Genomic DNA, 25,952 nt, shown 5'->3' on the forward strand with positions numbered 1-25,952 from the left:
CCCCCTAAAAAATCCACACAAGCCACTCAGAGAGTTATTCCTTGGGATTTTAAAGTCTATTAAAACACACCACACAGATGAAAGCAGGGGTTTTTCTGAGTCTGGAGCATCTGAACATCAGCTCCTCTTCACTGGAGAGAAAAGTAGTAGGTAGTTGGGTCCTCACAGAGGAAGGGGCTGGAGTCCTTGCCCACTGCTGGTACTGATCTGAAGGCAGAGAGGCATCATTATGCCACCAGCAAGACATCTAGTCACTGGCAGGTCTTGTTATCCTGGCAGGAAGCTGGCTGTTCCCTCCAACTATCTCAAGGCTGAGTCCCACTAGCCATTTAGCCCTGAGAGTGTATCAGCCTCCCGATGGCTTCCTGATGACCCACCCAGTTAGCAGTCCAGCTGGACGGAGACCTCTGGGACCCTGTGTAATCTGAGGCAATGAGGGCCGCTGCTATCTGAGGCTGAAGACTTACCAGGTGTACTGCCATCTAAAGTGTCAACTGAAGAGTAGGAAAAAGGAAGAACAATTTCCATAGAACACTTAAACTAGATTAAGAACCTGACATTTTCTTTTGCCATGACGTGACATCCTTGCTTTTTCAAAGGAGAAAATCACTTTAACCAGCCCAGTGGCCCCTTCCTGCTGCAACATGTCCTAAGCACCCATTCAGTGACTGTTTAAGCATGTCTTGATTCCAGCACATTTACAGAGCATTTATCTTCTTTTAATTCCTTCCATGGCCTGTAGGACTAACAACCCACAGCAGGGTAATCCAGTAGCAGTACTCCTCTTAGCCACAAGAGCCAGGCTTAACCACAGACTGACTACCTCAGCATATTTAGGCAATGGAGAGCATGGACAATTGAATGCCATCGGTCACCTCCAAAACTCATTTCAGCAAAGAAACAACTCATTCTTTCCCAACATTTACCAAAAAAAAAAAAAAAAAAGAAAGAAAAAGAAAACAAACGCAAGCAAACTTGGAGGAGAGTAGCATCCCTGTTGCCAAGAGTTAATTAGCTTTCAAACAGCCAAAGGTCAGCAGCAGATAATAGAAAAGTCCCCATAATGAGAGTAATCAGTAGGTAGGCATTCAGCAACTGTATACCAAGTGAAAGATTCACCAATGCAGTGGCAATGCATGCCTACTTCTGCAGCCCCACCACCCACACCAGTGGCTTGCACTCCACATGGAATAAGAAGGAAGCCTCTGGTCTCCACATCCATCCACTGACATGCAGGGCCTCCAAACCTCCAAAGGACAAAAACACCAGGCGAGGATATTGATCAAGCATCATGCTCCCTATGTTCCAGACATCAGTCATGCTAGTTCCCACCCATTTAATTACTCTTCTGTTGACCACCCACAATTAATTTAAAGACATGACAACAAGGTCTGAGATTTGAGGGATGTACCTGACTCTCTCTCCCCTCCAGGAGTGGTGGAATCTGATCAGCAAAACCAATCTTCCCTGGATCACCCATAAAGGCACTAACCTCATCCACGTTCTCAAAAGCGTTGATGACATCATATGGCAAACAGGACAGAAGGTCAATCACAAACCACGTCTTCAGATAGTTCATGCGGATGAGTTTGGGGTCAGAAATCACCTCCCCAGCTGGTCCAACAAAAGTGGTATGAAAATTCAGCACAATGTCCACCAAAAAGATAACATCCACGATGCTATCCACAACCAGCCAGGCCACGTTGTTCTGCCTGGTTTTAAAGGAGACATTATAAGGGACCAGGATGGCTGTGTAGAAGGTTAAGATCAAGATGATCCAATCCCACGTGGTCTTGAAAACACAATAATGTAAGATGATGTGAGGGGGAGTCTTTGGTGCCTCTTGCTTGTATTGGGGAAGGATGTCTGAGCCCAGCTGCAGAACCTGTACAGAAAAACATGGCCAAGAGAGAACTAAGTTAGGATTTCACTGTCAGCATCAAACCAGTCAGTATCTGTCACAGACGAATACTCGTAACACTCCAGACAGATCATTAGATGCAAGAACAGGTACCAAAGGGCTATGGCAGAATGGAATTGAACATTGTAATATAATCAATCATAATGAAACAATAAAACACTGTTATTTGGCTTATTGTGAGCCAATCATTGTACTAAGTACTCCACATACAAGTGTTATTTCACTTAGTTCTAAACACAACCTTGTTTTATTAGCCAATTATTATTCTGTGTGACAAGTGAGAAACTGAGGCACAAGAGAATTAAGCAACTTGGTTCCTGAAGTCAAGATGGTGGTGGGGGAGGACGCGGAGTTCACGTCTGCCCACAACTAGGGCGCCTGCCAGACGCTGGTGGGGGACCTCAATGCCCAAGGAGATAGGAGGAACCCCCAAGTGACACAGTAGGATGTGGAAGGGAGCGAGAGGGGAGAAGTGGAGGCTGGGCAGGACAGGCGCCCCTGAGGGGTGGCTGGGAAAGGGGAGGGATTCCCACACTTGGAGGGACCCTCAGGGGCTCAGAGGATGAGGGGTGGGGCACACCTAGCATTTCACCTGTCCAATCAGGCCCGGGAAACCTGCTGGACTCCTGGGCCAGGTTCTCTGCCCTCCGAGTCCCCCTCTGGGCCACGTTCATCCTAGGGGCGTAGCAGGGGGGTGGTAGGGAGGAAGAAGAGGAGAGGTGGGTGGGAGGGGCGCTCTAGGACCAGGGAATCAGGGGAAGTACCACGGGTGTTTCCCTCACTGACTCGGCCCAGGAAGCCTGTTGGGTTTCCAGGTCTGGTCCTCTGCCTTCCAGGGCCCCCTCTGGCCTCGTAAGTCCTAGGGGCATAGGAGGGAGGGAGGCAGGGGAAGAAGAAGAGAGGCCAATGGGGAGGGGCCCTCCAGCATCGGAGGATGGGGGGGAATGCGCCTAGCCTTCCGGGGTCCTAGATCTGGTCCTCTGCCTTTCAAGGCCAGAGGCACTCCTGGGCCCCTCCTGCTGCACTGAGCCTAAGTCCCACCCCCCAGTCCCCCCCACCCCCTGCCAGGGCCTTTTCCAGCCCTGTGGGTCCTAAGCATAGGCCCCACCCACCACCTAAACCCCGCCCCTGCCTAAGCGCCACCCCCCACAGCCAGGGACTTTTCCAGCTTTTTTTTTCCCTCCTCTTTTTTACTATTATACTTCTGTTTTACCTTCCAGCTGTTGTTTCACCTGTATTTTTACTTTTTTATTATTTCTAACATATCTGTTAGTTTTCTAATCTTATTTTATTTTTGACCCTTTGTTATTCTTCTGCTCTTGTTTTCTTTTTTTCCTTTTTTTGCTGCTCCGCGCAGCTTGCAGGATCTTGCTTCACGAGCGGGAGGTCAGGCCTGAGCTCCTGTGGTGGGAACTCTGAGTCTGAACCACTGGACTAACAGAGAACTTCAGATCCCAGGGAATATTCATCGGAGGGAGGCCTCCTGGACGTCCTCATCTCAGCACAAAGACCCAGCTCTACCCAGCAGTCTACAAACTCTAGTGCTGGAAGCCTCAGGCCAAACAACCACTATGACAGGAACACAATCCCACCCATCAAAAAACAAATAAGATGACAAAAAACTGTCACAGATGAAGGAGCAAGATAAAAACCTAAAAGACCAAATAAATGAAGAGGAAATAGGCAACCTACTTGAAAAAGAATGCAGAGTAATGATAGCAAAGATGATCCAGAATCTTAGAAATAGAATGGAGGCACAGATTGAGAAAATACAAGAAATGTTTACCAAAGATCTAGAAGAACTAAAGAACAAACAGAGATGAACAACACAATAACTAAAATGAAAAATACACTAGAAGGAATCAATAGCAGAATAACTGAGGCAAAAGAACAGGTAAGTGAGCTGGAAGACAGAATGGTGGAAATAACTGCCTAGGAGCAGAATAGAGAAAAAAGAATGAAAAGAATTGAAAACAATCTCAGAGACCTCTGGGACAACATTAAACGCACCAACATTCAAATTATAGGGGTCCCAGAAGAGGAAGAGGAAAAGAAAGGGTCTGAGAAAACATTAAAAGAGGCTATAGTGGAAAACTTCCCTGACATGGGAAAGGAAACAGTCACCCAACTCCAGGAACTGCAGAGAGTCCCATACAGGATAAATCCTAGGAGAAACACACCAAGACACATATTAATCAAAATAACAAAAATTAAATTCAAAGAAAAAATATTAAAAACAACAAGGGAAAAGCAAAAAATAACATATAAGGAATCCCCATAAGGTTATCAGCTGACTTTTCAGCATAAACTGCAGGCCAGAAGGGAGTCGCAGGATATACTTAAAGTGACAAAAGAGAAAAAGCTACAACCAATATTACTCTACCCAGCAAAGGTCTCATTCAGATTCAATGGAGAAATCAAAATCTTTATAGACAAAGCAAAAGCAAAGAGAATTCAGCACTACCAAACCAGCTTTACAACAAATGCTAAAGGAACTTCTCTAGGCACAAACACAAAAGAAGAAAAGACCCACAAAACAAACCCAAAACAATTAAGAAAACGGTAATAGGAACATACATATCCATAATAACCTTAAATGTAAATGGATTAAATGCCCCAACAAAAAGACATAGACTGGCTGAATGGATAAAAAATAAGACCCATATATATGCTGTCTACAAGCGACCCACTTCAGACCTAGAGACATATAGACTGAAAGTGAAGGGATGGAAAAAGATATTCCATGCAAATGGAAATCAAAAGAAAGCTGGAGTAGCAATACTCATATCAGATAAAATAGACTTTGAAATAAAGACTGTTACAAGAGATAAGGAAGGACACTACATAATGATCGAGGGATCAATCCAAGAAGAAGACATAACAATTATAAATATTTTTGCACCCAACATAGGAGCACCTCAATACATAAGGCAAATGCTAACAACCATAAAAGCGGAAATCAACAGTAACACAATAACAGTAGAGGACTTTAACATCCCACTTACACCAATGAACAGATCATCCAAACAGAAAATAAATAAGGAAACAGAAGATTTAAATGACACAACAGACCAGATAGATTTAATTGATATTTATAGGACATTCTACCCTAAAGTGGCAGAATACACTTTCTTCTCAAGAGCACACGGAACACTCTTCATGACAGATACATCTTGGGTCACAAATCAAGCTTCGGCAAATTTTTAAAAATTGAAATCATATCAAGCAGCTTTTCCGACTACAATGCTATGAGATTGGAAATCAATTACAGGGAAAAAAAACTGTAAAAAACGCAAATACTTGACAGTTAAACAGTGCGCTACTAAATAACTAAGAGATCACTGAAGAAATCAAAGAAGAAGTAAAAAAATACACAGAAATAAATGACAATGAAAACACAATGACCCAAAACCTATGGACACAGCAAAAGCAGTTCTAAGAGGGAAGTTTATAGTAATGAAATCTCACCTCAAGAAACAAGAAAAACCTCAAATAAACAATCTAACCTTACAACTAAAGCAACTAGAGAAAGAACAAAGAAAACCCAAAGTCAGTAGAAGGAACGAAATCATAAAGATCAGAGCAGAAATAAATGAAATAGAAATGAAGAAAACAATAGCAAAGATCAATAAAACTAAAAGTTGGTTCTTTGAGAAGATAAACAAAATTGATAAACCTTTAGCCAGACTCATCAAGAAAAAAAGGGAGAGGACACAAATCAATAAAATTAGAAATGAAAAAGGAGAAATCACAACTGACACCACAGAAATACAAAGGAGTATAAGAGACTACTACAAACAATTATATGCAAATAAAATGGACAACCACAAAGAACTGGACAAATTCTTGGAAAGGTACAATTTTCCAAGACAGAACCAGGAAGAATTAGAAAATATAAACAGACCTATCACAAGTAATGAAATTGAAACTGTAATTAAAATCTTCCAACAAACAATAGTCCAGGACCAGACAGCTTCACAGGCGAATTCTATCAAACATTTGGAGAAAAGCTAACACCAATCCTTCTCAAACTCTACCAAAACAATTGCAGAAGGAAGAACACTCCCAAATTCGTTCTACAAGGCCACCATCACCCTGACACCAAAACCTAACACAGATATCACAAAGAAAGAAAATTACAGACTAATATCACTGATGAATATAGATGCAAAAATCCTCAACAAAATACTAGCAAATAGAATACAACAACATATTAAAAGGATCATACACCATGATCAAGTGGGATTTATCCTAGGGAGGCAAGGATTCTTCAAAATACACAAATCAATCAATGTGATGCACCATATTAACAAATTAAGGAATAAAAAACATATGATCATCTCAATAGATGCAGAAAAAGCTTTTGACAAAATTCAACACCCATTTATGATAAAAACTCTCCAGAAAGTGGGCATAGAGGGATCCTACCTCAACATAATAAAAGTCATATATGACAAACCCACAGCAAACATCATTCTCAATGGTGAAAGACTGAAAGCATTTCCACTAAGATCAGGAACAAGACAAGAATGTCCACTCTCACCACTCTTATTCAACATAGTTTTGGAAGTCCTAGCCATAGCAATCAGAGAAGAAAAAGAAATAAAAGGAATATAAATTTGAAAAGAAGTAAAACTGTCACTTTTTGCAGATGACAGGATACTATACATAGAAAATCCTAAAGATGCCACCAGAAAACTACTAGAACTAATCAATGAATTTGGTAAGTTGCAGGATACAAAATTAATGCACAGAAATCTCTGGCATTCCTATACACTAACAACAAAAACTAAGAAAGAGAAATTAAGGAAACAATCCCATTTACCATTGCAATGAAAAGAATAAAATACCTAGGAATAAACCTACCTAAGGAGGCAAAAGACTTGTACTCAGAAAACTATAAAACACTAATGAAAGAAATCAAAGATGAAATAAACAGATGAAGAAATATACCATGTTCTTGGATTGGAAAAATCAACATTGTGAAAATGACTATACTACCCAAAGCAATCTACAGATTCAATGCAATTCCTATCAAACTACCAATGGCATTCTTCACAGAATTAGAACAAAAAATTGTACAATTTGTATGGAAACACAAAAGACCCCGAATAGCCAAAGCAATCTTGAGAAAGAAAAATGGAGCTGGAGGAATCAGGCTCCCCATCTTCAAACTATACTACAAAGCCACAGTAACCAAGACAGTATGGTAGTGGCACAAAAACAGAAATACAGGTCAATGGAACAGGACAGAAAGCCCAGAGATAAACCCACGCACATATGGTCACCTAATTTATGACAAAGGAGGCAAGAACACACAATGGAAAAAGGACAGCCTCTTCAATAAGTGGTGCTGGGAAAACTGGACAGATACATGTAAAAGAATGAAATTAGAACACTACCTAACACCATATAAAAAAATAAACTCAAAATGGATTAAAGACCTAAATGCAAGACCGGACACTATAAAACTCTTAGAGGAAAACATAGGAAGAACACTCTTTGACATAAACCACAGCAAGATCTTTTTTGATCCACTCCCTACAGTAATGAAAATAAAAACAAAAATAAACAAATGGGACCTAATGAGACTTAAAAGCTTTTGCACAGCAAAGGAAACCATAAACAAGACAAAAAGACAACCCTCATAATGAGAGAAAATATTTGCAAATGAAGCAACTGACAAAGGATTAATCTCCAAAATATACATACAGCTCATGCAGCTCAACATCAAAAAAAGAAACAACCCAATCAAAAAATGGGTGGAAGACCTAAATAGACATATCTCCAAAGAAGACATACAGATGGCCAACAAACACATGAAAAGATGCTCAACATAACTAATGATTAGAGAAATTCAAATCAAAGCTATGATGAGGTATCACCTCATATCAAAAAGCCTACAAACAATAAATGCTGGAGAGGGTGCAGAGAAAAGGGGACCCACTTACATTGTTGGTGGGAATGTAAATTGATACAGTCACTTTGGAGAAAAGTATGGAGGTTCCTTAAAAAAACTAAAAATAGAACTACTATATAACCCAGCAATCCCACTACTGGGTGTATACCCTGAGAAACCATAATTCAAAAGGACACATGTACCCCAGTGTTCATTGCAGCACTATTTACAATAGCCAGGACATGGAAATGACCTAAATGTCCAATGATAGATGAATGGATAAAGAAGATGTGGTACATATAAACAAAGGAATATTACTCAGCCATAAAAAGGAATGAAATTGGGTCATTTGTAGAGATGTGGATGGACCTACAGTCTGTCATACAGAGTGAAGTAAGCCAGAAAGAGAAAAACAAATATCGTACATTAACGCATATATGTGGAATTTCGAAAAATGGTACATATACAGATGAACCTATTTGTAGGGCAGGAATACAGATGTAGATGTAGAGAACCAACATGTGGACAGGGTGTGGGGAAGGGGAGGGTGGGACAAATTGGGAGATTAAGTTCGACATAAATACACTACCATATGTAAAATAGATAGCTCGTGGGAACCTGCTGTATAGCACAAGGAGCTCAGCTCGGTGCTCTGTGATGACCTAGATGGGTGGGATGGGGGTTGGTGGGAGGCAGGTCCAAGAGAGAGGGAATATAGGATATACATATAGCTGATTCACTTCATTGTATAGCAGAAACTAACACAACATTAGAAAGCAATTTTACTCCAGTAAAATAAAATAAAATAAAGTAAAACAAAATAAAATAAAATAATTCACTATACTAAAAAAAAAAAAGGCAACTTGACTTAACAAATATTGATTGCTCAGTACCAGGAATGTTCTAGATACTGGGCAAACAGCAATGAAGGAAACAGCATGATTCCTGCTCTCAGGAATCATGGAGCTCAGTCTAGTAGGCAAATCAAAAGAATTTCAAATTGTAAGAAGAGCTAAATAAGATGTTGGGGGAGGGGCACACAGTGTTTTGACAGAATGTGACTTGAGAAGTAAGAGAAGGAGAGTGTTTGAACTAAAACCTCAATGAAAGCAAGACACCAGCCATTCAAACTTTGATGAAAAAATTATTCAAGGTAGAGAGGATAACTGGTGTAATGACCCCAAGGTAGGACAAGTTTGATATTTTCAGGAAGAGAAAAAAGTCAGGTGTGACTAAAGCCATGAGGGGGGAAAGGATGCTAGATGAACTCAGAGGGGAAGCAGAAACCAGACCACACAGGCCCTAGTGGGCCACGGGGAGGTGTCAGATTTTATTCTCAGTATAACTGGAGGGTCTTAAGTATGAGAATAATAATCTGATGCATGTTTTTGAAAGATCACCCTGGCTGCTATGTAGATAATGAATTGAGGGAAAGGATTAGGGGGAAGAACAGCATCAGGGAACTTATTATAAAAGCCTGGGAAAAAGGGTGATGGAGAAAAGTAGTCAAATTTTGGATAGATTTTTGAAGTAAAACCAACTGGACTTGCTATTGGCTAGAAAGTGAAGAAAAGGGAGCAGTGAACGGTACTCATTACTTTATTCCCAAAACACAGCATGATGGCTGGCCCAGACCAGTCACTACAGGATGATGTTTAAGTGAATGACTGAACTTCAAGGTCACACAGCTAGCAAAAGATGGAACAAGGATCCCAAACTAGGTCTAGCTGAATTAAAAACACATGCTGTTCCACATCAAGGTTATATTTCTCTAAATAACAGACTTTTAAGGAAGCAGACTTAGCGAACGATGAAGTGCGGAGAAGCTTGGATCCAAGAAAGTATCATGGATGGTTTTCACCCTCTACAGTCAAAGGCAAAAAGCCCTGCTTTTAGAGGCCAGGCCAAGCTGGAAGGGACCCTCCCCACCCAATCCCACCCCAGCTGCTCCTCTGTGGCACTTATAGGTTTTTATAAACCCCTAGGTGAAACTTCCTCTAGTGTCATGGGAACTTCTCTTTTTCCTCTAGAGGTAAAGACCCCTTAGTGAATATGAAATAATCTGAATATCCCTGGTCCTCCTATGGTTGGCCCCAGGCCTTAAAGGTGAGCAAAAGAAAGCTATAAATTCACAGAGGGCCCAGTGTGCAGTTTGGGTATGGGAACTGTTTCCACCCTTCCCACCAATGCTCAGAGCTCTTCAAGAATTGGGATTTAAATTTCTCCCCCATGAAAAGGAATTTATACAAGTATGATTAATGACACTTGGGCCCTGAGATCTCAGGTAGGAAAAGTGATTGACCTGTAAGAATAAAACAAATAAAAGTAAACTGAATGAGACCTCTGCTTCCAGAAGGATGGAATAGACATACTTTTCCCTGTTCCTCTCTCTAAGTATCTCTGAAAGCCCTGGACATTATATATGAAATAAACATAGGAAGACTCTGAAAGGTGAAGAAAGGAAAGCAAACTGGCTAGGAATAATACAGTGGTGAATTCTCTGGGTTTTCTTTTTGCCTCATACATTCCTAGACTTGGAGCAACCTGGAAACACCAATGAGTGCAGACAAAAAGAGTCCCAACAAAAGCCCACTCTCTCTAGCAGAAGAACTGCGAAGGGGACAGCCTCAAAAGATAGAAAACTTTAGATAATAACCACTCTACCCTGTCCAAACACTACAGAAAAAGCTGTGAACCCATTCCCATCCAGGTCAGCAAAGCCTACTAGAAAGCCTAGATTTCCCCCTTCTTGAAGCTGTAATGATGCACCCAGCCTCCACCTCCTTCCTACTGGAGTATTACCAGAGAAGTCCCAGTAGGGAGCCTGGACTTCCTTTCACCTCCCCCCAGCAGTAATGAGGCTCCCCACCCCACAATGCAGAGAGGTATCAATGTAACCTTAGTGGGGAGCTATAACTCTTGTTCTTACCCATCAGTAACAAGGAGCCCCCATCAAGTTTCAATGGAGGCTGAGCTGGAAGCCTGGACTTCTACCCCAACCTGGCAGAAATGAGGGGATACCTACTTCTTCCTCTGCCACATCTGTGTCAAAAGTAGCCACTTAAAGCAAAAGATTTAAATAAGATCCAGAGGCTCATAACATAATATCCAAAAAGCCCATTTCAACAAAAAATCAGTCATTATACCAAGAACCAAGAAAACATCAAACTGCCTGAAGAACAGAAAATCAATTTTTCAGAGGAAAGAATCAGTGAACTTAAAGACAAAACAATAGAAATTACCCAAACTAAACAACAGACACAGAAAGGTACATTGCATAATGATAAAAAGGTCAATTCTCCAAGAAGATATAGAAATCCTAATGTATATGCACCAAACAAAAGAGCTCCAAGTATACATGAAGCAAAAACTGATTGAAAGGTGAAATAGACAAACCCTAAACACTCCTCTCTCAACCTTTGATAGAACAACTAGAAAAAAAGTAAGCAAGGATATAGAAGAACTCAATGACAACATTAACTAACAGGATTTAATCGACATTTATAAAATACTCCACCCAACAAGAGCAGAATGCACATTCTTTTCAAGTGCACTGGAACATTACCCAGGCTAGACGATATACTAGTCCATAAAACAAACCTTGACAAATTTAACAGAATTTAAATCACACAAGGTATATTCTCTGACTATAATGGAATCAAACTAGAAATCAATAACAGCAAGATAACAGGAAAATATCCAAATACTTTGAAACTAAATATCCAAACACTTAGAAACAGTATAATTCTAAATAATCCATGAGCTAAAGAAGAAGACACAAGGAAAATTTGAAAATACATTGAACTCAGTGAAAGTGAGACTACAACATATCAAAATTTGTGAGATGCTGCTAAAGCAGTACTGAAACAGAAATTTATAGCACTAAATATTTGCATAAGGAAAAAGAAAGTCTCAAATCAGTAATGTGCAGTCTCAAATCAAGAACCTATAAAAAAGCAAAATAAAACTAAATTAGCAAGCAGAAGGAAGGAAATAATAAGAGCAGAAATCAGTGAAGTTGAAAACAGGAAAACAATAGAGAAAATCAGTGGTTTTAAAAAATCAATAAAATAAAATAAAATTGAAATCCTATAGCAAGACTGAAAAAGAAAAAAAAGACAGAAAGGGACTTCCCTGGTGCTCCAGTGGTAAAGAATCCGCCTTACAATGCAGGGGACGTGGGTTCAATCCCTGGTCAGGGAACTAAGATCCCACGTGCCGCAGGCCAACTAAGCCCAGGAGCCACAACTGCTGAGCTCACGTGCCTCAGCTAGAGAGCCTGCCTGTTGCAAACTACAGAGCCTGCGCTCTGGAGCCCACGCGCCACAGCTACACAGCCCACGCGCCCTGGAGCCAGCATGCCACAACTAGAGAAGAGAAAACCTGCACGCCACAACTAGAGAGAAGCCCACACACAACAATGAAGAGCCTGCGCGCCTCAACGAAAGATCCCACATGCCAGCAACCGGGACCTGATGCAGCCAGAAATAAATAAATTAAATAAATAAATAAATAATAAATCTTAAAAAAAAAAAAAGACAGAAAAGCCACAAATTACTAATATCAGGATTGAAACAGGAGATACAACTATAAACTGTAGACACCCAAAAGATAATAGGGAATGCTACAAACAACCCTACACATATAAATTTTACTACTTAGATGAAATGGTCCTGGAAAAACACAAGCTACCACAATTCATAGCCCCATAAACTGTAAGAAAAGTGAATTCATAATTTTAAAACTCCCAAAAGAAATCTCCAGGCCCAGATGGTTTTAATGGATAATGGTATCAAAATTTAACAAAGAATTTATAATAATTCTACACAATCTCTTCCAGAAAATAAAAGTAGAAGGAACACTTCTCAGTTCATTTTGTGAAGCTAGTATTACCCTGATTCCAAATCCAGACAAAGACACTACAAAAAAACAAAAAGACAACTACAGAACAGTATCTCTCATAAATATAGGTGCAAAAATCCTTAACAAATAGTAACAAATAGAGTTCAGCAATATATACAAAGAATGACCAAGTGGGGTATATTCCAAGGGTGGAAAGCTAATTCAATATTGAAAAATGAATCAATGTAATAGAAAAAGCATTTGACAAAATTCAACATCTATTCATGATAAAAACTCAGAAATAAATGGAAATAGAGGGAAACTTCTTCAACTTGATAAAGAACGTCTATAAAAAATCTACAGCTAACATCATATTTAATGGTCAAAGACTGAAAGTTTTCCCCTTAACATCAAGAACAAGGCAAAATATCACCTTTCACTACTCTTATTCCATATAGTACTGCCACTGCAATAGGCAAAAAGAAAAGAAAAAAAAAGAGAAAGAGAAAGAGAGAAGAGAGAAAAAGAAAAGGAATAAAAGGCATTCAGATCAGGAAGGAAGAAATAAAAATATCCCTATTTGCAAATGACATAATGGGGTACATAGACTATTCCAAGGAATCTACATACTAACTCCTAGAATAAGTGAGTTCAGCAAGGTCACACAAGATTAACATACAAAAATCATTGTATTTCTGTATACTAGAAATGAAGACCAAAGTTATACAGTACCATTTATAATCACTAAAAAAAAGTACTTAAGTATAGGTATAATAAAACATGCACAGAACTTGTATGCCAAAAACAAAAAAAAAATGCTGATAAAAGAGATCAAAGAGGATATAAATAAATGGAGACACGTAAATTAGAAGACTCAACGTACTAAAGATTTCCATTCTCTCCAAATTGATATAGGTTTAGCATAATTCCCATCTAAATGACAGCAAGAGTTTTTATAGATATATATGAGATGATTCTAAAATTTATATGGAAAGGCAAAGAAACAGGAATAGCCTAAACGATTTTAGATAAGAAGAATAAAGTGGGAGGAATCAGTCTAGCCAATTTCAAGACTTGGTATACAGCACAGTAATTAAGACAGTGTGATATTGATAGAAAAATAGACTCACAGATTAATGGAACAGAATAGAGAACCCAGAAACAGACCCACACAAATGCCCAACTGACTTTTGACAGTGGTGCAAAAAGCAATTCAGTGGAGGAAAGACAGCCTTTTCAACAAATGATGCTGGAGAAAAGGACATTCACAGGCAAAAAAAAATGAACCTCAATATAAGGCTTATACCTTATATAAAAATTATCTCAAAATGGATTGCAGACTTAAATGTAAAACATAAAACTATAAAACTTTCAGAAAAAAACACAGAAGAAAATCTTCAGGACCTAGGGCTAGGCAAAGTGTTCTTAGACTTGAAACCAAAGCACAGTCCATGAAAGAAAAAAACTGATAAACTGAACATTATCAAACTTCAAAACTTTCGCTCTGCAAAAGACTCTGTTAGAAGGATGGAAAGACAAGCTATGACTTGGAGGAAATATTTGCAAACCACATATCCAACAAAGAAATAGGATCTAGGATATATAATTTATAATATATAATCTCAAAACTCAACAATAAAAAACAATCAGAAATGAGGAAAAGGTATGAATGGACATTTCACCCAAGAGGATACACAGATGGCAAATAAGTACGTGAAAAGATGTTCACATCATTAGCCATCAGGGAAATGCAATGAGATATCACTATGCACCTATTAGAATAGCTAAAATAAAAAATAGTGACAACATCAAATGCTGATGAGACTGCACATAAACTAGACTTCTCATATATTGCTAATGCAAATGTAAAATGACAGCCACTCCAGAAAAGAGTTTGGCAGTTTATTAAACAACTAAATATGCAACAGCAATTACACTCCTGGGCATTTATCCCAGAAAAATGAAAATTTATATTCAAGCAAAAACTTGTACATGAATGCTCACAGAAAGTTTATTTGTAATATTAAAAATCAGAATTGGCACAGATGTCCTTAAACAGATGAATGGTTAAACAATCTGTGGCACATCCATACCACAGACCAGGGGTCCGCAACCCCCGGGCCACACAGCAGGAGGTGAGCGGTGGGCGAGTTAGGGAAACTTCGTATGCCGCTCCCCATCGCTCGCATTACCGCATGAACCATCCCCTCTCCCCAGGTCTGTGGAAAAATTGTCTTCCATGAAACCGGTCCCTGGTGCCAAAAAGGTTGGGGACTGCTGCCATAGACTACTACTCAGCAAGAAAAAGGTGCCAACTACTGATACATCCAACAACCTGGATGAATCTCCAGAGGTTTATAAAACCAGTCCCCAAAGACAACACACTACTTGATTCCATTTATATAACATCCTTGAAATGACAAAATTATAGAAATAGAGAACAAATCAGTGGTTGCCAGGGGTTTAACTCCTTAAAAGGCAGGAAGGGTGTGGCCATAAAAAGGCAACATGAAGTATTCTCATGGTGATGGACATGTTCTGTATCTTGACTGCACCCATGTCAATATCCTGATTGTGATACTGTACTACAGTTTTGCATGAAGTTACCATCAGTAGAAACTGAGTAAAGAGCACATGGGATCTCTTTGTATTATTTCTTAAAACTGCACGTGAACCTACAGTTACCTCAAAATAAGAAATCTGATTTTTTAAAAAATCAACTGAATATAGATGAATCACAAGCATTGTAAGAAAGGAGTCCTGGGCATTGAGCTAAGGGAAAGGCAGAGGAAAGGGAGGTGAGTTACTTAGGGGTTTATTGTATGTTTGCAAAATACAGTCTGGGTGATAAGACCATTCAGCAAGAAGTCAAAAGAATCCACAAGTAAGCAGCCGCCTGCTGACTGCACACCAGAGTCGCTTGGAACTCCAAGAAGGAAATGTCCTTTCCATAATTATTCCCAGGTGGATTTCCCATTCTGATGCTTTCCAGGACACTATTAGGCCCGCCTGAGTAAGGTCTGAGTCAACAGTATCTTCATACCTCCCAACAATGCCAGGCTGACCCAGAGACTCTCCCTCTGCTGCTATTCCAACAACATGTGCTCGATGGGTATAGACAGAGGTGCTAGGATAGACAGGGAGGGATGTTAGGACTTGTATTCAGTTTCCTCTTCCCATCTCTGAGATGCAGCCTTTCACACTGCAATCACAGGATATCTACATTCTGCAAGGAGGCTTGGAAGCTGGGACATTTGATGAGGATAAATGTGACACATTCTCTTTCCAAATCTTTATGTTAAAAGCTATGAATTTTTCCCCTAAGGCCAAGCTTTTATAGTCTGACTTGAGATCCTATGTATCTCACTCTGATATGAACTCTTTAGCAATTATATGGAAAACAGAAGATGGAAATTCCAAGGAGTGAGTTCTTCATTACAGAAAATCAAGATTCTTAAGAAAACTTCCCAGACCAAAAGAGTATTTTACATCCAGTTAACTATCGGACACCAATAGTCTTTTCAGAGTGTAATGACAAATGACTTTCTGATAAACATCAGATTCCTGATTCCTGTGAGACTCACCCACTTTCCTCCACAGAAATGTGTACAGGAATGGATTCAGACCAGAACAACAGGTAACAGCATGGCTCTGATGAGCTCCATGACTGCCACCCTCAGGAGGAAAAGCTTTCTCAGGATCATTCAGAATATTCTCATCTGGAAAAGCGTTAGTGTCCTCCAAAGGGAGAAGTCTCTGGATGCAGAGTCAAAAGAGATGGGATACCAACCTTATGTCCAGCCATAACAAGTTTGCTCAATGTTAGATGCTCAGTGACGCTTCAAAACTTTGCAGAAAAACAGCTTCAGCAGAAGTGGAGACAGGAGAACGACCTGGTGCAGTGGTCCTGGTGACCACTGCAGGGTCAGTTCTCTCCCCCACCACTTTTCTATGCTTATCAGCATGAGCATGTGCTTCTAGATTCTTCCATCTGATAAGTCTTGTACAATGGAATCTTCCCAAGGCAGACAGCTCACAGCCCTTCCAGAACGCATTTCCTAAGAGTGGGCTTGCGTCTGTCCTACACGTCCAATCAGACAGGAGTTCCCCCAAACGCAGGTACCACTTCTCCTAGTGTAATGTTAGTTCACACTTTCCCCATCCCTCCCCCTACAACACCCAGGCTCTGCCCAGAGAAAGGGCTTATTATAAGCCATTATTGATGGAGTCAAAGAATGCTCATCTTGAAAAGTGATTCTGGAAGGAAAATAGAGTTAGGGCTTTTCCCTAAATGAAGAACAGGGAAATCAGGCTGATTATCACATTTCTCTAGCACTTTTACTTCCAAAGTCCTCTACTGTACTTCTGAATCCTTATGTTCACCCTGTGAGGGTGTTCTACAGATGGGAAAATGTAGGTTCAGTGCGGCAAAGTGACTCATCCTGAGTCATACCAGGGGTGAGTAAGCAGAGAGCTGAGTACAAGCCAGGCCGCCAGCTCCAAGCCCCCGAGTCTTTTCATGAATCTATTTGTACAGCCTGAAATGCCTTTCACAGAACACTGACATACGTCATCACATCTCACGCAACCTCATGAGATGGGAAGGCTGGTATTTTTCTTATTTTATAGACTGGGAAAATAAACGCAGAGAGTAAATGATTTGCTCATAGTCACATAGCAGATGACAAAACAGGACCATAAGCTCAAGTGCAGTTTCCTGATTCAGTGCTTTTCTTCTGTTGTATACTGACTCTTCATAAACTACTGATTCTCCATAGGACTTCTGAATGATGGCAACATGCCACCTGTCGTCAAAGGTACCATCTCCCATTACAGACCTTCTCCAGGGCTTCCCAATTAAAGTCCTGAACCAGCCACATTGGCCAGAGCCTGTCTCCCTGAAGAGTAACTACCTTAGTCCCCAAGCCACACTGAGCTAGATTAAGAAAGAAGCAGGATCAAACTACACTTACCCTGAAACCTTTCTGTGTCAAATGAACGTCACCATGCAAAGTGATTTTTGCTGAAGTGGATTAGAGATCATAATATCTCACTCTAAGCTCTTATGTGCTCCTCTGCTACACCTCACTCTTAGCTCAAGTTTTTACCTAATGAATTGCTGAAAAAATAGAACCAGTCTTCCAATGGTCACGTATCTATAAATCAGTCTCCACCCTCATCCACCTGCCTCCTTCCTGTTTCTACAGAGGAAGTGCCTTCTTCCTATCAAAGGCCAATTCCTCTCATGTGTTTTGAATCTCATCCTCCTCCCCCTCCTCAAGTGCTTTACACCCCCCATGATTCCCCCTCTTTTCTGCCCATCAACCTCTCCTTGGACACAGGATCATTCCACCAGCATCTTTAGACATCAACCAACTGCCCTTTCTTGCTCAGTTCCTTTTGCTGTTCCCCCTTTATGGCCAGATTTTTTGAAAGAGTAATCTAAACACGATGGCTCCACGTTCTCCCCTCCAATCACCTTCAACACACCCCAACCTGACTACTGCCTCCACTCTCTAATCAAATAGCTATTGTCAAAGTCACCAACAATCTCAGTGTTGCTAAATCCAATGGACGTTTCCATCCTGATCTAACTCATGCTCTCAGGAGCTGTTTACAGATTTTCACACTTCTTCCTTCTTGAAACACTCTCCTTGCTTGGCTTTCTTAATGCCACTCTCTCCTGCTATGGTACCACAAAGTGTGCAGCTGATATCTCCCTTCGAGAAAACCTCCGGAACTAACCCACCAGGGAGTTCTGCTGCTTCTACCAACAAATACATGTGACTCAGGATCCAGTCACCATTTTCCAACTTACTTCTACAACTCTATCCAGTGCACCACCCCTCTCACTGCAGCACAGCAGTAACTTCCTAACCTCTCCTCACTTCCATTCTGGCCCCCCGTCACGTTCATACACCATACAGCAACTCAGATTTGATCATATCACTTCCCTGATCAAAACCCTCCCGCTCCGGGCTTCCCTGGTGGCGCAGTGGTTGAGAATCTGCCTGCCAATGCAGGGGACATGGGTTCGAGCCCTGGTCTGGGAAGATCCCACATGCCGCGGAGCAACTGGGCCCGTGAGCCACAACTACTGAGCCTGCGCGTCTGGAGCCTGTGCTCTGCAACAAGAGAGGCCGCGATAGTGAGAGGTCCACGCACCGCGATGTAGAGTGGCCCCCGCTTGCCGCAACTGGAGAAAGCCCTCACACAGAAACGAAGACCCAGCACAGCCATAAATAAATACATAAATAAATAAATAATAAAAATAAAGGAATTCCTTTAAAAAAAAAAAAACGCTCCCGCTCCTTACATTGAACTTCAAACAACATCAACAGACTTGCTGTAATTTACCTGCCCCTGGCAATTTCCAACCCCATCTAAGCCCTTCATCCCCACACCAACCACTCGACCCCATTGCTTTCTGAAAAAAATACCAAAGCTCTTTACCCACCCGAGGGCAGCTCAAAATGTCCCTCCTCTACTCTCCACATGGATGGTTCTTCCTAACCTTTGGGTCTCAGTGTCATCTCTTCATAGAGGCCGTCCCTGACCACCTTCTGAAACAGACTCTCTACCACCTCCCTTCCTCTGTTGATTTCTATCACATCACCAGGTTTGTTCCTCTTACAGCACTCATCAGGAATTACAGTGATACATATATCTGTTTATTCAGTTGTTCACAGATGTCTCTCCCACTAGATTGTAGGCTCCATGAGGGCACGAGCTTGTCTGTCTTCTTACCACCACATACTCTGTCCTTAGCGCAGTGTCTGGCACGTAGTAAGTGCTTAACAAAACCACCTGCAGAAATGAATGACTGACTGAACAAATAAAGCCAAAGAAAAGGCTAGAAAAGAAGACTCAAATAAAAGTATAATTCTTGACAAAAATGTAGTATCAAGAATGTTCTATAAACACAATAATAACCATGATATAGAAAAGAGAGAATGTGTTATATCTTAGGGCCATATTCCTATTATATGTACTGTCATGAAGAAATAAAAATAAAAACCAGAGTCCACATATACCATTTAACATCACAAAAGTTTCCAGCAGGTGCCCTTCCCCAGAAGTATTATGGCATTGGTTATCATTTATTGAGTGCTTACTGTATGCCCTACCCTGAGCTAGTAAGCCCTTTACATAGTCTTGCATTTAATCTTCACAACTCTATGAGGTACATATTATTATCATCCCTATTTTACAATGAAGAAACTGAAGCTTGGGGAAGTAAAGTAACTTGTCCAAGGCCACAAAAGTTTTAAACAGTGCAGCCAGTGTTGAAAACTTTGTCAAGTTTAACTCCAAGTTCCATGCTTTTAACTGCTATGCTCTCATGCCAGGTTCTTGGCTGAGCACTTTATGTACAAAATACAATTTAATCCTTACAATAACCACGTGAGGTAGATATTAGTCTTTATTTTGTAGGTAAGAAAAATGATCCCAAGGAGGCTATGTTGCCCAAAACCACAAAGCGAATTAAGTGCTGAAGCTGAGATTCAAACCTAAATCTGATTTGAAAGCCCATAGTCATTAACCAAAGGAAATATAATGCAAACCACAGATGTGGGTCTCATAAGTAATTTTAAACTTTTTAATAACCACATTAAAAAAAGTAAAAGAAAACAGATCAAATGAACTATAATATTCAACCCAATAACTGAACCCAATATATCCGAAATATTATCACTTCAACACGTAATCAATATAGGAAATTATTAGTGAGATATTTTACATTCCTTTTATCATAGTGATTTAAATCCAGTAAGTATAGTGTAACTTACTACCCCTCTCAATTCAGATGAACCACACCCAAGCCGCTCCATATAGCCACATACGGTCACCACACTGGACAACACAAGTCTAAAGCATGACATTACACTGCACCGTAAGAATGTCCCGAACTAACTTAAACAAATGTAGGCATGGCTCTCAAAAGCAGATTTGGAATGGATAAACTAAGCACACACCAGACAACCAAAAAAATAGATTAAAAAAAGTGAATCACAAACGTGTGTACACGTTAACTGTGTGCGAGTTGGGGTGGGGGGTGGTGAGAAGGGAGGACATCAGATAACAAAGAGGTGGCTGGGGAGAGCATCAGAGACAGGGTGGCAAATACAGCAAGTCAATCAAGATACAGCTCTTGCAGGCTGAACCTGGCCAAGCCCCAGCCTGGAATCCCCAGTCTTGATTTCACAGCTGATCAACCTTTTTTAAAAAATTTATTTTATTGAAGTATAGTTGATTTACAATGTTGTGTTAATTTCTGCTGTAGAGCAAAGTGATTCAGTTATACATAGACATACATTCTTTTTCATATTCTTTTCCATTATGGTTTATCATGGGATATTGAATATAGTTCCCTGTGCTATACAGGAGGACCTTGTCATTTGTCCGTTCTATATATAATAGTTTGCATCTGCTAATTCCAAACTCCCAATCCATCCCTCCCCCATCCCCCTTCCCCCCTGGCAACCACAAGTCTGTTCTCTGTGTCTGCGAATCTGTTTCTATTTCATAGATAAGTTCATTTGTATCATATTTTAGATTCCACATAGAATTGATACAGCTGATCAATCTTAAGCAAGGCGAGGCCTTTATGCCTCAGTTTCCTCACCTGAAAAATGAAGATTTTTGTACAAATAAAAAAAAAGACTGGTTCAGGAAATTCTCACTGAGAATCAGGAAGGCTCCAACTCATGCAGTACATCCTTTTTACCTGAATGTTTTGGCTTTCTCAAGGATTGGGGACCAAGAATGACAGAACTAAAATGGCCTGGGAAGAAAGGGAGACTGATAAAATAGATTTGTTTGGGGAAAAAAAGGACAAAATGGCTTCACAGACCCCATCAATGCTATGGACCCTTATGGTCTCCTAATAAAAAATCCATGGACACTTGGACACCAAAAGTTACCCACAAGGATCCAAAGATCCCACAGTTTAGAAGAGAAGAGAGATGTGCAAACAAACTATGAAAATATAATGCAACAAGTGGTAAGAGACCCGTGGATAAAAGTACTTTAAGAGCAGAGGGAGGGCTTCCCTAGTGGCACAGTGGTTAAGAATCCGCCTGCCAATGCAGGGGACACGGGTTCCAGCCCTGGTCTGGGAAGATCCCACATGCTGCAGAGCAACTAAGCCCGTGCACCACAACTGCTGAGCCTGCACTCTAGAGCCCGCGAGTCACAACTACTGAGCCCGCAAACCACAACTACTGAGTCCATGTGCCACAACTACTGAAGCTGCACGCCTAGAGCCTGTGCTCCGCAACAAGGGAAGCCACTGCAATGAGAAATCTGTGCACCGCAGCGAAGAGTAGCCCCTGCTCCCTGCAACTAGAGAAAGCCTGCGCAGCAACGAAGACCCAACACAGCCAAAAATAAATAAATAAATTTAAAAAAAAAGAGCAGAGGGAAAGAGACAGCAAACTGACTTAGGTCATCAGGAAAGGCTTGGGTGTGAGGTGACTGTCCCGTATCCCTTGAAGGATGGGCCGCAGACAGACAAAACTCAGGGCGTTTCCAGCAGGCAGTATGTACAAGCTGGGATGGGTGAAGGAGGTGGTATAAGAGCTCAGTGTGGAAGGAGCCTGGTGTGCTGAGGCAGCGGAATTTTTTGCCTTTTGTTGTGGCTGTTGTTTGCACTTGGGAGAGGTGTGGGGCGGGATCTAGAGAGGCCAATATTGAGAAACGAAGCTGAATATAAGGGAGGAGAGGGCAAGCCTTGACGTGCCCTTTACACCAAGGTAAGAATTGTAAGTAAGGGAGATGCCTAATCAAATCGCTCTGTGCGAGGGTACCTGAGCATCAGTGTGGAAGAAGGACCAGAAGAGACAAGCCTGGAAGCACAGGGAGACCTGCTACGTGATGCTGCACAACACCAGGAAAGCGAGGATGTGGACTTGAACCAGGGAGCAGCACTGGACATAGTTGACGTGCCAACTCTAAGGTCTCCCTGGGAGCCTGAAAACCTGGCCAGTCCCCCATGGCCAGGAGGGCCCCCAACAAGAGACAGAGGAGCCAGCCATCTCAAGACCACCATCTCATGGGGAATATCAGCATCATCACCCTGGATGATGGCAGAAGAAACCAGAGTTGAACGCAGAGAACCTCCTCTTTCAGAGAAGCCCGGAGGGGGTACTCACCACTTTGCCCACCAAACTGGCTTCATTCATCACTTAAGGCCACAGATAGAGCACCTCCACCAACAGCACCATCACCATCACCATCATCCCCCATGACTGCCTCAAACATCCTGCCCTGTGAGTGAAGAGAAACCTCGCTCCCCTAAACCCCTCACTCCAGGCATAATCTCTCCCTCTTATATGTGTGTCTCTTTCCCTTTCCCCAAGTACAGCTCCAAAAACCTCCCCTGTTTAGAAACAACACGGGTTTTTATGACCACAGAGTGAGGACAGAGTGTGTTCCCGCCAGAAAAAGTATATTCAAATAAAAAGGGAGAGCTGGATGTTAACGAGGCCTTAACCACAGAATAAAACCTGATTTGGGGCTGCAGACATCTGAGCTAAACAACTGCATAATTCCTGTCATAAACACCCTTCTCCATAAACCAGGCAGGCTCTATTTTTAGAACTTTTTTCCATGATGCACTTGCTCTTTAATGGAAGAGATAAAGGCAGTGGGAAGCAATTAAAAGTATTAACCCATATACTTTATGTCACAGTAGCATTCCAACCCATGATACCTCCACAAATATCAGCCCATAGTGAAATGCAATTGCGCAACAATCTTTGTTTTCTTCCTATTTTGCTGGGGAGTCCTTCAGTGGTATTCTTTTAACTTTTTATTTTGAAATCTTCAGCTACATTTTTAAAACTCACGTTTTTGAGAATTATGATGAGGTGATGAGGCGGAGTCATGGAAACGTGGCTTTCATCATCAAATCAGCTACAAATAGTTGTCCATTATCCATGATCAAGGCAGTCAACTTTCAGGAGGGGAGGAAGAGGTTAAATGTGGAAGGGAATCAATATTTACTGAACTAAGGGCTTGCATCCTTCTTCCTTCATTCATTTAACGAACATTTATCAAGCACTTACTACATGTTGGTACTGTTCAGTGGTAGGCATGTGGAATAAACAAGAGAGATACCGCCCCTGCCTTCATGGACCTTTCATCTGTTGGAGGAAGCAAATATTAAGCAACAGCCTTCCCAGGGGCCTGAGTGCTCAAAGAGGAAACTGCCCAGGCCAAGGAGGGCTTCCGAAAGGGAGGCCTACCTGGCCTGAGGTGGGGCAGGGGCAGTTGGGAAGGCCTCACAGGGGAGGTCTGATGTCTACATTGGGACTTGAAGGAAGGATGGGTAGGAACTACGCCAGCCAAGAGACACAGCAAGAGTTGCAGGCAGAGGAAGGGCATTTCCAAGGCCCAGGGGAGAGCTTGACAAGTGTGAATGCCACCTGACTGACACAGCGAGTGAGCGGAGAGCTAGCAGATCAGTCTGGAGAGGTGAGTTAGGTCTTGTAAGTCACAATGTAAATTTTAAATTTATCCAAAGAAATAACAAGACAATGTTAAAGGAATTTTAAGCAGGGAGAAATAAGATGGGGCTTGTCTTTTAAAGCATCACAAATCCTCATGACAGTCTTTCAGGGTAGGTAGTATCTTTATTTAATGAGGATGAGGAAAGATGAGTGAGGTTAAGTAACTTTTATAAAGTCACACAGCTGGAATGTAATGGAGTTTTGGACAGGACTTGGGTCAGTCTGACTCCAAATCCCCTTCTCTTTCCACTACATCATCCTGTCTCTAAGGGGGGGAAAAAAAATAAACCCTGCAGAAAATCCTTAAACGTCATTTCAGCTGTTCATTTACAACTTTTTTTTAACCAAAATCAAGTGTAGAGAGAGGAGAGAAGATGGCGGAAGAGTAAGACGCGGAGATCACCTTCCTTCCCACAGATACAGTAGAAATACATCTACACGTGGAACTGCTCCTACAGAACACCCACTGAACGCTGGCAGAAAACGTCCGACCTCCAAAAAGGCAAGAAACTCCCCCCGTACTTGGGTAGGGCAAAAGAAAAAAGAAATAACAGAGACAAAAGAATAGGGACGGCACCTGCACCAGTGGGAGGGAGCTGTGAAGGAGGAAAGATTTCCATGCACTAGGAAGCCCCTTCGCGGGCAGAGACTGCAGGTGGCAGAGGGGGGAAGCTTCGGAGCCACGGAGGAGAGCGCAGCCACAGGGGTGTGGAGGGCAAAGCGGAGAGATTCCCGCACTTCCCGCACGGAGGCTCGGCGCTGACCAGCACTCACCAGCCCGAGAGGCTTGTCTGCTCAGCCGCCGGGGCGGGCGGGGCTGGGAGCTGAGGCTCGGGCATCGGTCGGATCGCAGGGAGAGGACTGGGGTTGGCGGCGTGAACACAGCCTAAAGGGGTTAGCGCACCACAGCTGGCTGGGAGGGAGACCGGGAAAAAGTCTGCAGCTGCCGAAGAGGCAAGAGACTTTTTCTTGCCTCTTTGTTTCGCGGCACGCAAGGAGAGGGGATTCAGAGCGCCGCCTAAACGAACTCCAGAGACTGGCGCGAGCCGCGGCGATCAGCGCGGACCCCAGAGACGGGCGTGAGACGCTGGGGCTGCTGCTGCCGCCTCCAAAAAGCCTGTGTGCGAGCACAGGTCACTCTCCACACCGCCCCTCCCGGGAGCCTGTGCAGCCCGCCACTGCCAGCGTCCCGTGATCCAGGGACAACTTCCCCGGGAGAACGCACTGCGCACCTCAGGCTGGTGCAACGTCACGCCGGCCTCTGACGCCTCAGGCTCACCCCGCCTCCTCTGTACCCCTCCCTCCCCGCGGCCTGGGTGAGCCAGAGCCCCCGAAGCAGCTGCTCCTTTAACCCTGTCCTGTCTGGGCGGGGAACAGACGCCCTCAGGCGACCTACACGCAGAGGCGGGTCCAAATCCAAAGCTGATCCCCAGGAGCTGTGCGAACAGAGACGAGGAGGGGAAATCGCTCCCAGCAGCCTCAGAAGCAGCGGATTAAAACTCCACAAACAACTTGATGTGCCTGCATCTGTTGAATACCTGAATAGACAACGAATCATCCCAAATTCAGGAGGTGGACTTTGGGAGCAGGATATATTAATTTTTCCCCTTTTCCTTTTTTTTGGTGAGTGTATATGTATATGCTTCTGGGGGAGATTTTGTCTGTATAGCTTTGCTTTATAATAGCTTTATTTTACTTCACTATATTATAGCCTCTTTCTTGCTTGCTTTCTTTCTATTTTTTCTCCCTTTTACTCTGAGCCGTGTGGACGAAAGGC

The 25,952-nt window shown here is 42.1% G+C and overlaps 1 protein-coding gene across 5 annotated transcripts in view; it reads right to left on the minus strand.

The window, feature by feature from the left end:
• The window catches only part of KCNH1 (potassium voltage-gated channel subfamily H member 1), a 443,651-nt gene that overhangs the window by 317,590 nt on the left and 100,109 nt on the right, over nucleotides 1-25,952 (minus strand). For 4 of the 5 annotated variants that reach the window (XM_082399774.1, XM_082399773.1, XM_082399772.1 and 1 more), the window contains one exon: nucleotides 1,412-1,885. In XM_082399774.1, the coding sequence (XP_082255900.1) occupies nucleotides 1,412-1,885 (474 nt within the window). The remainder of the gene's footprint in view (nucleotides 1-1,411; nucleotides 1,886-25,952) is intronic. The other variant, XM_082399775.1, reaches the window with a different exon arrangement.

This window comes from Balaenoptera borealis, assembly GCF_965194805.1.
Source record: "Balaenoptera borealis genome assembly, chromosome: 1".
Taxonomy (NCBI): Eukaryota; Metazoa; Chordata; class Mammalia; order Artiodactyla; family Balaenopteridae; genus Balaenoptera; species Balaenoptera borealis.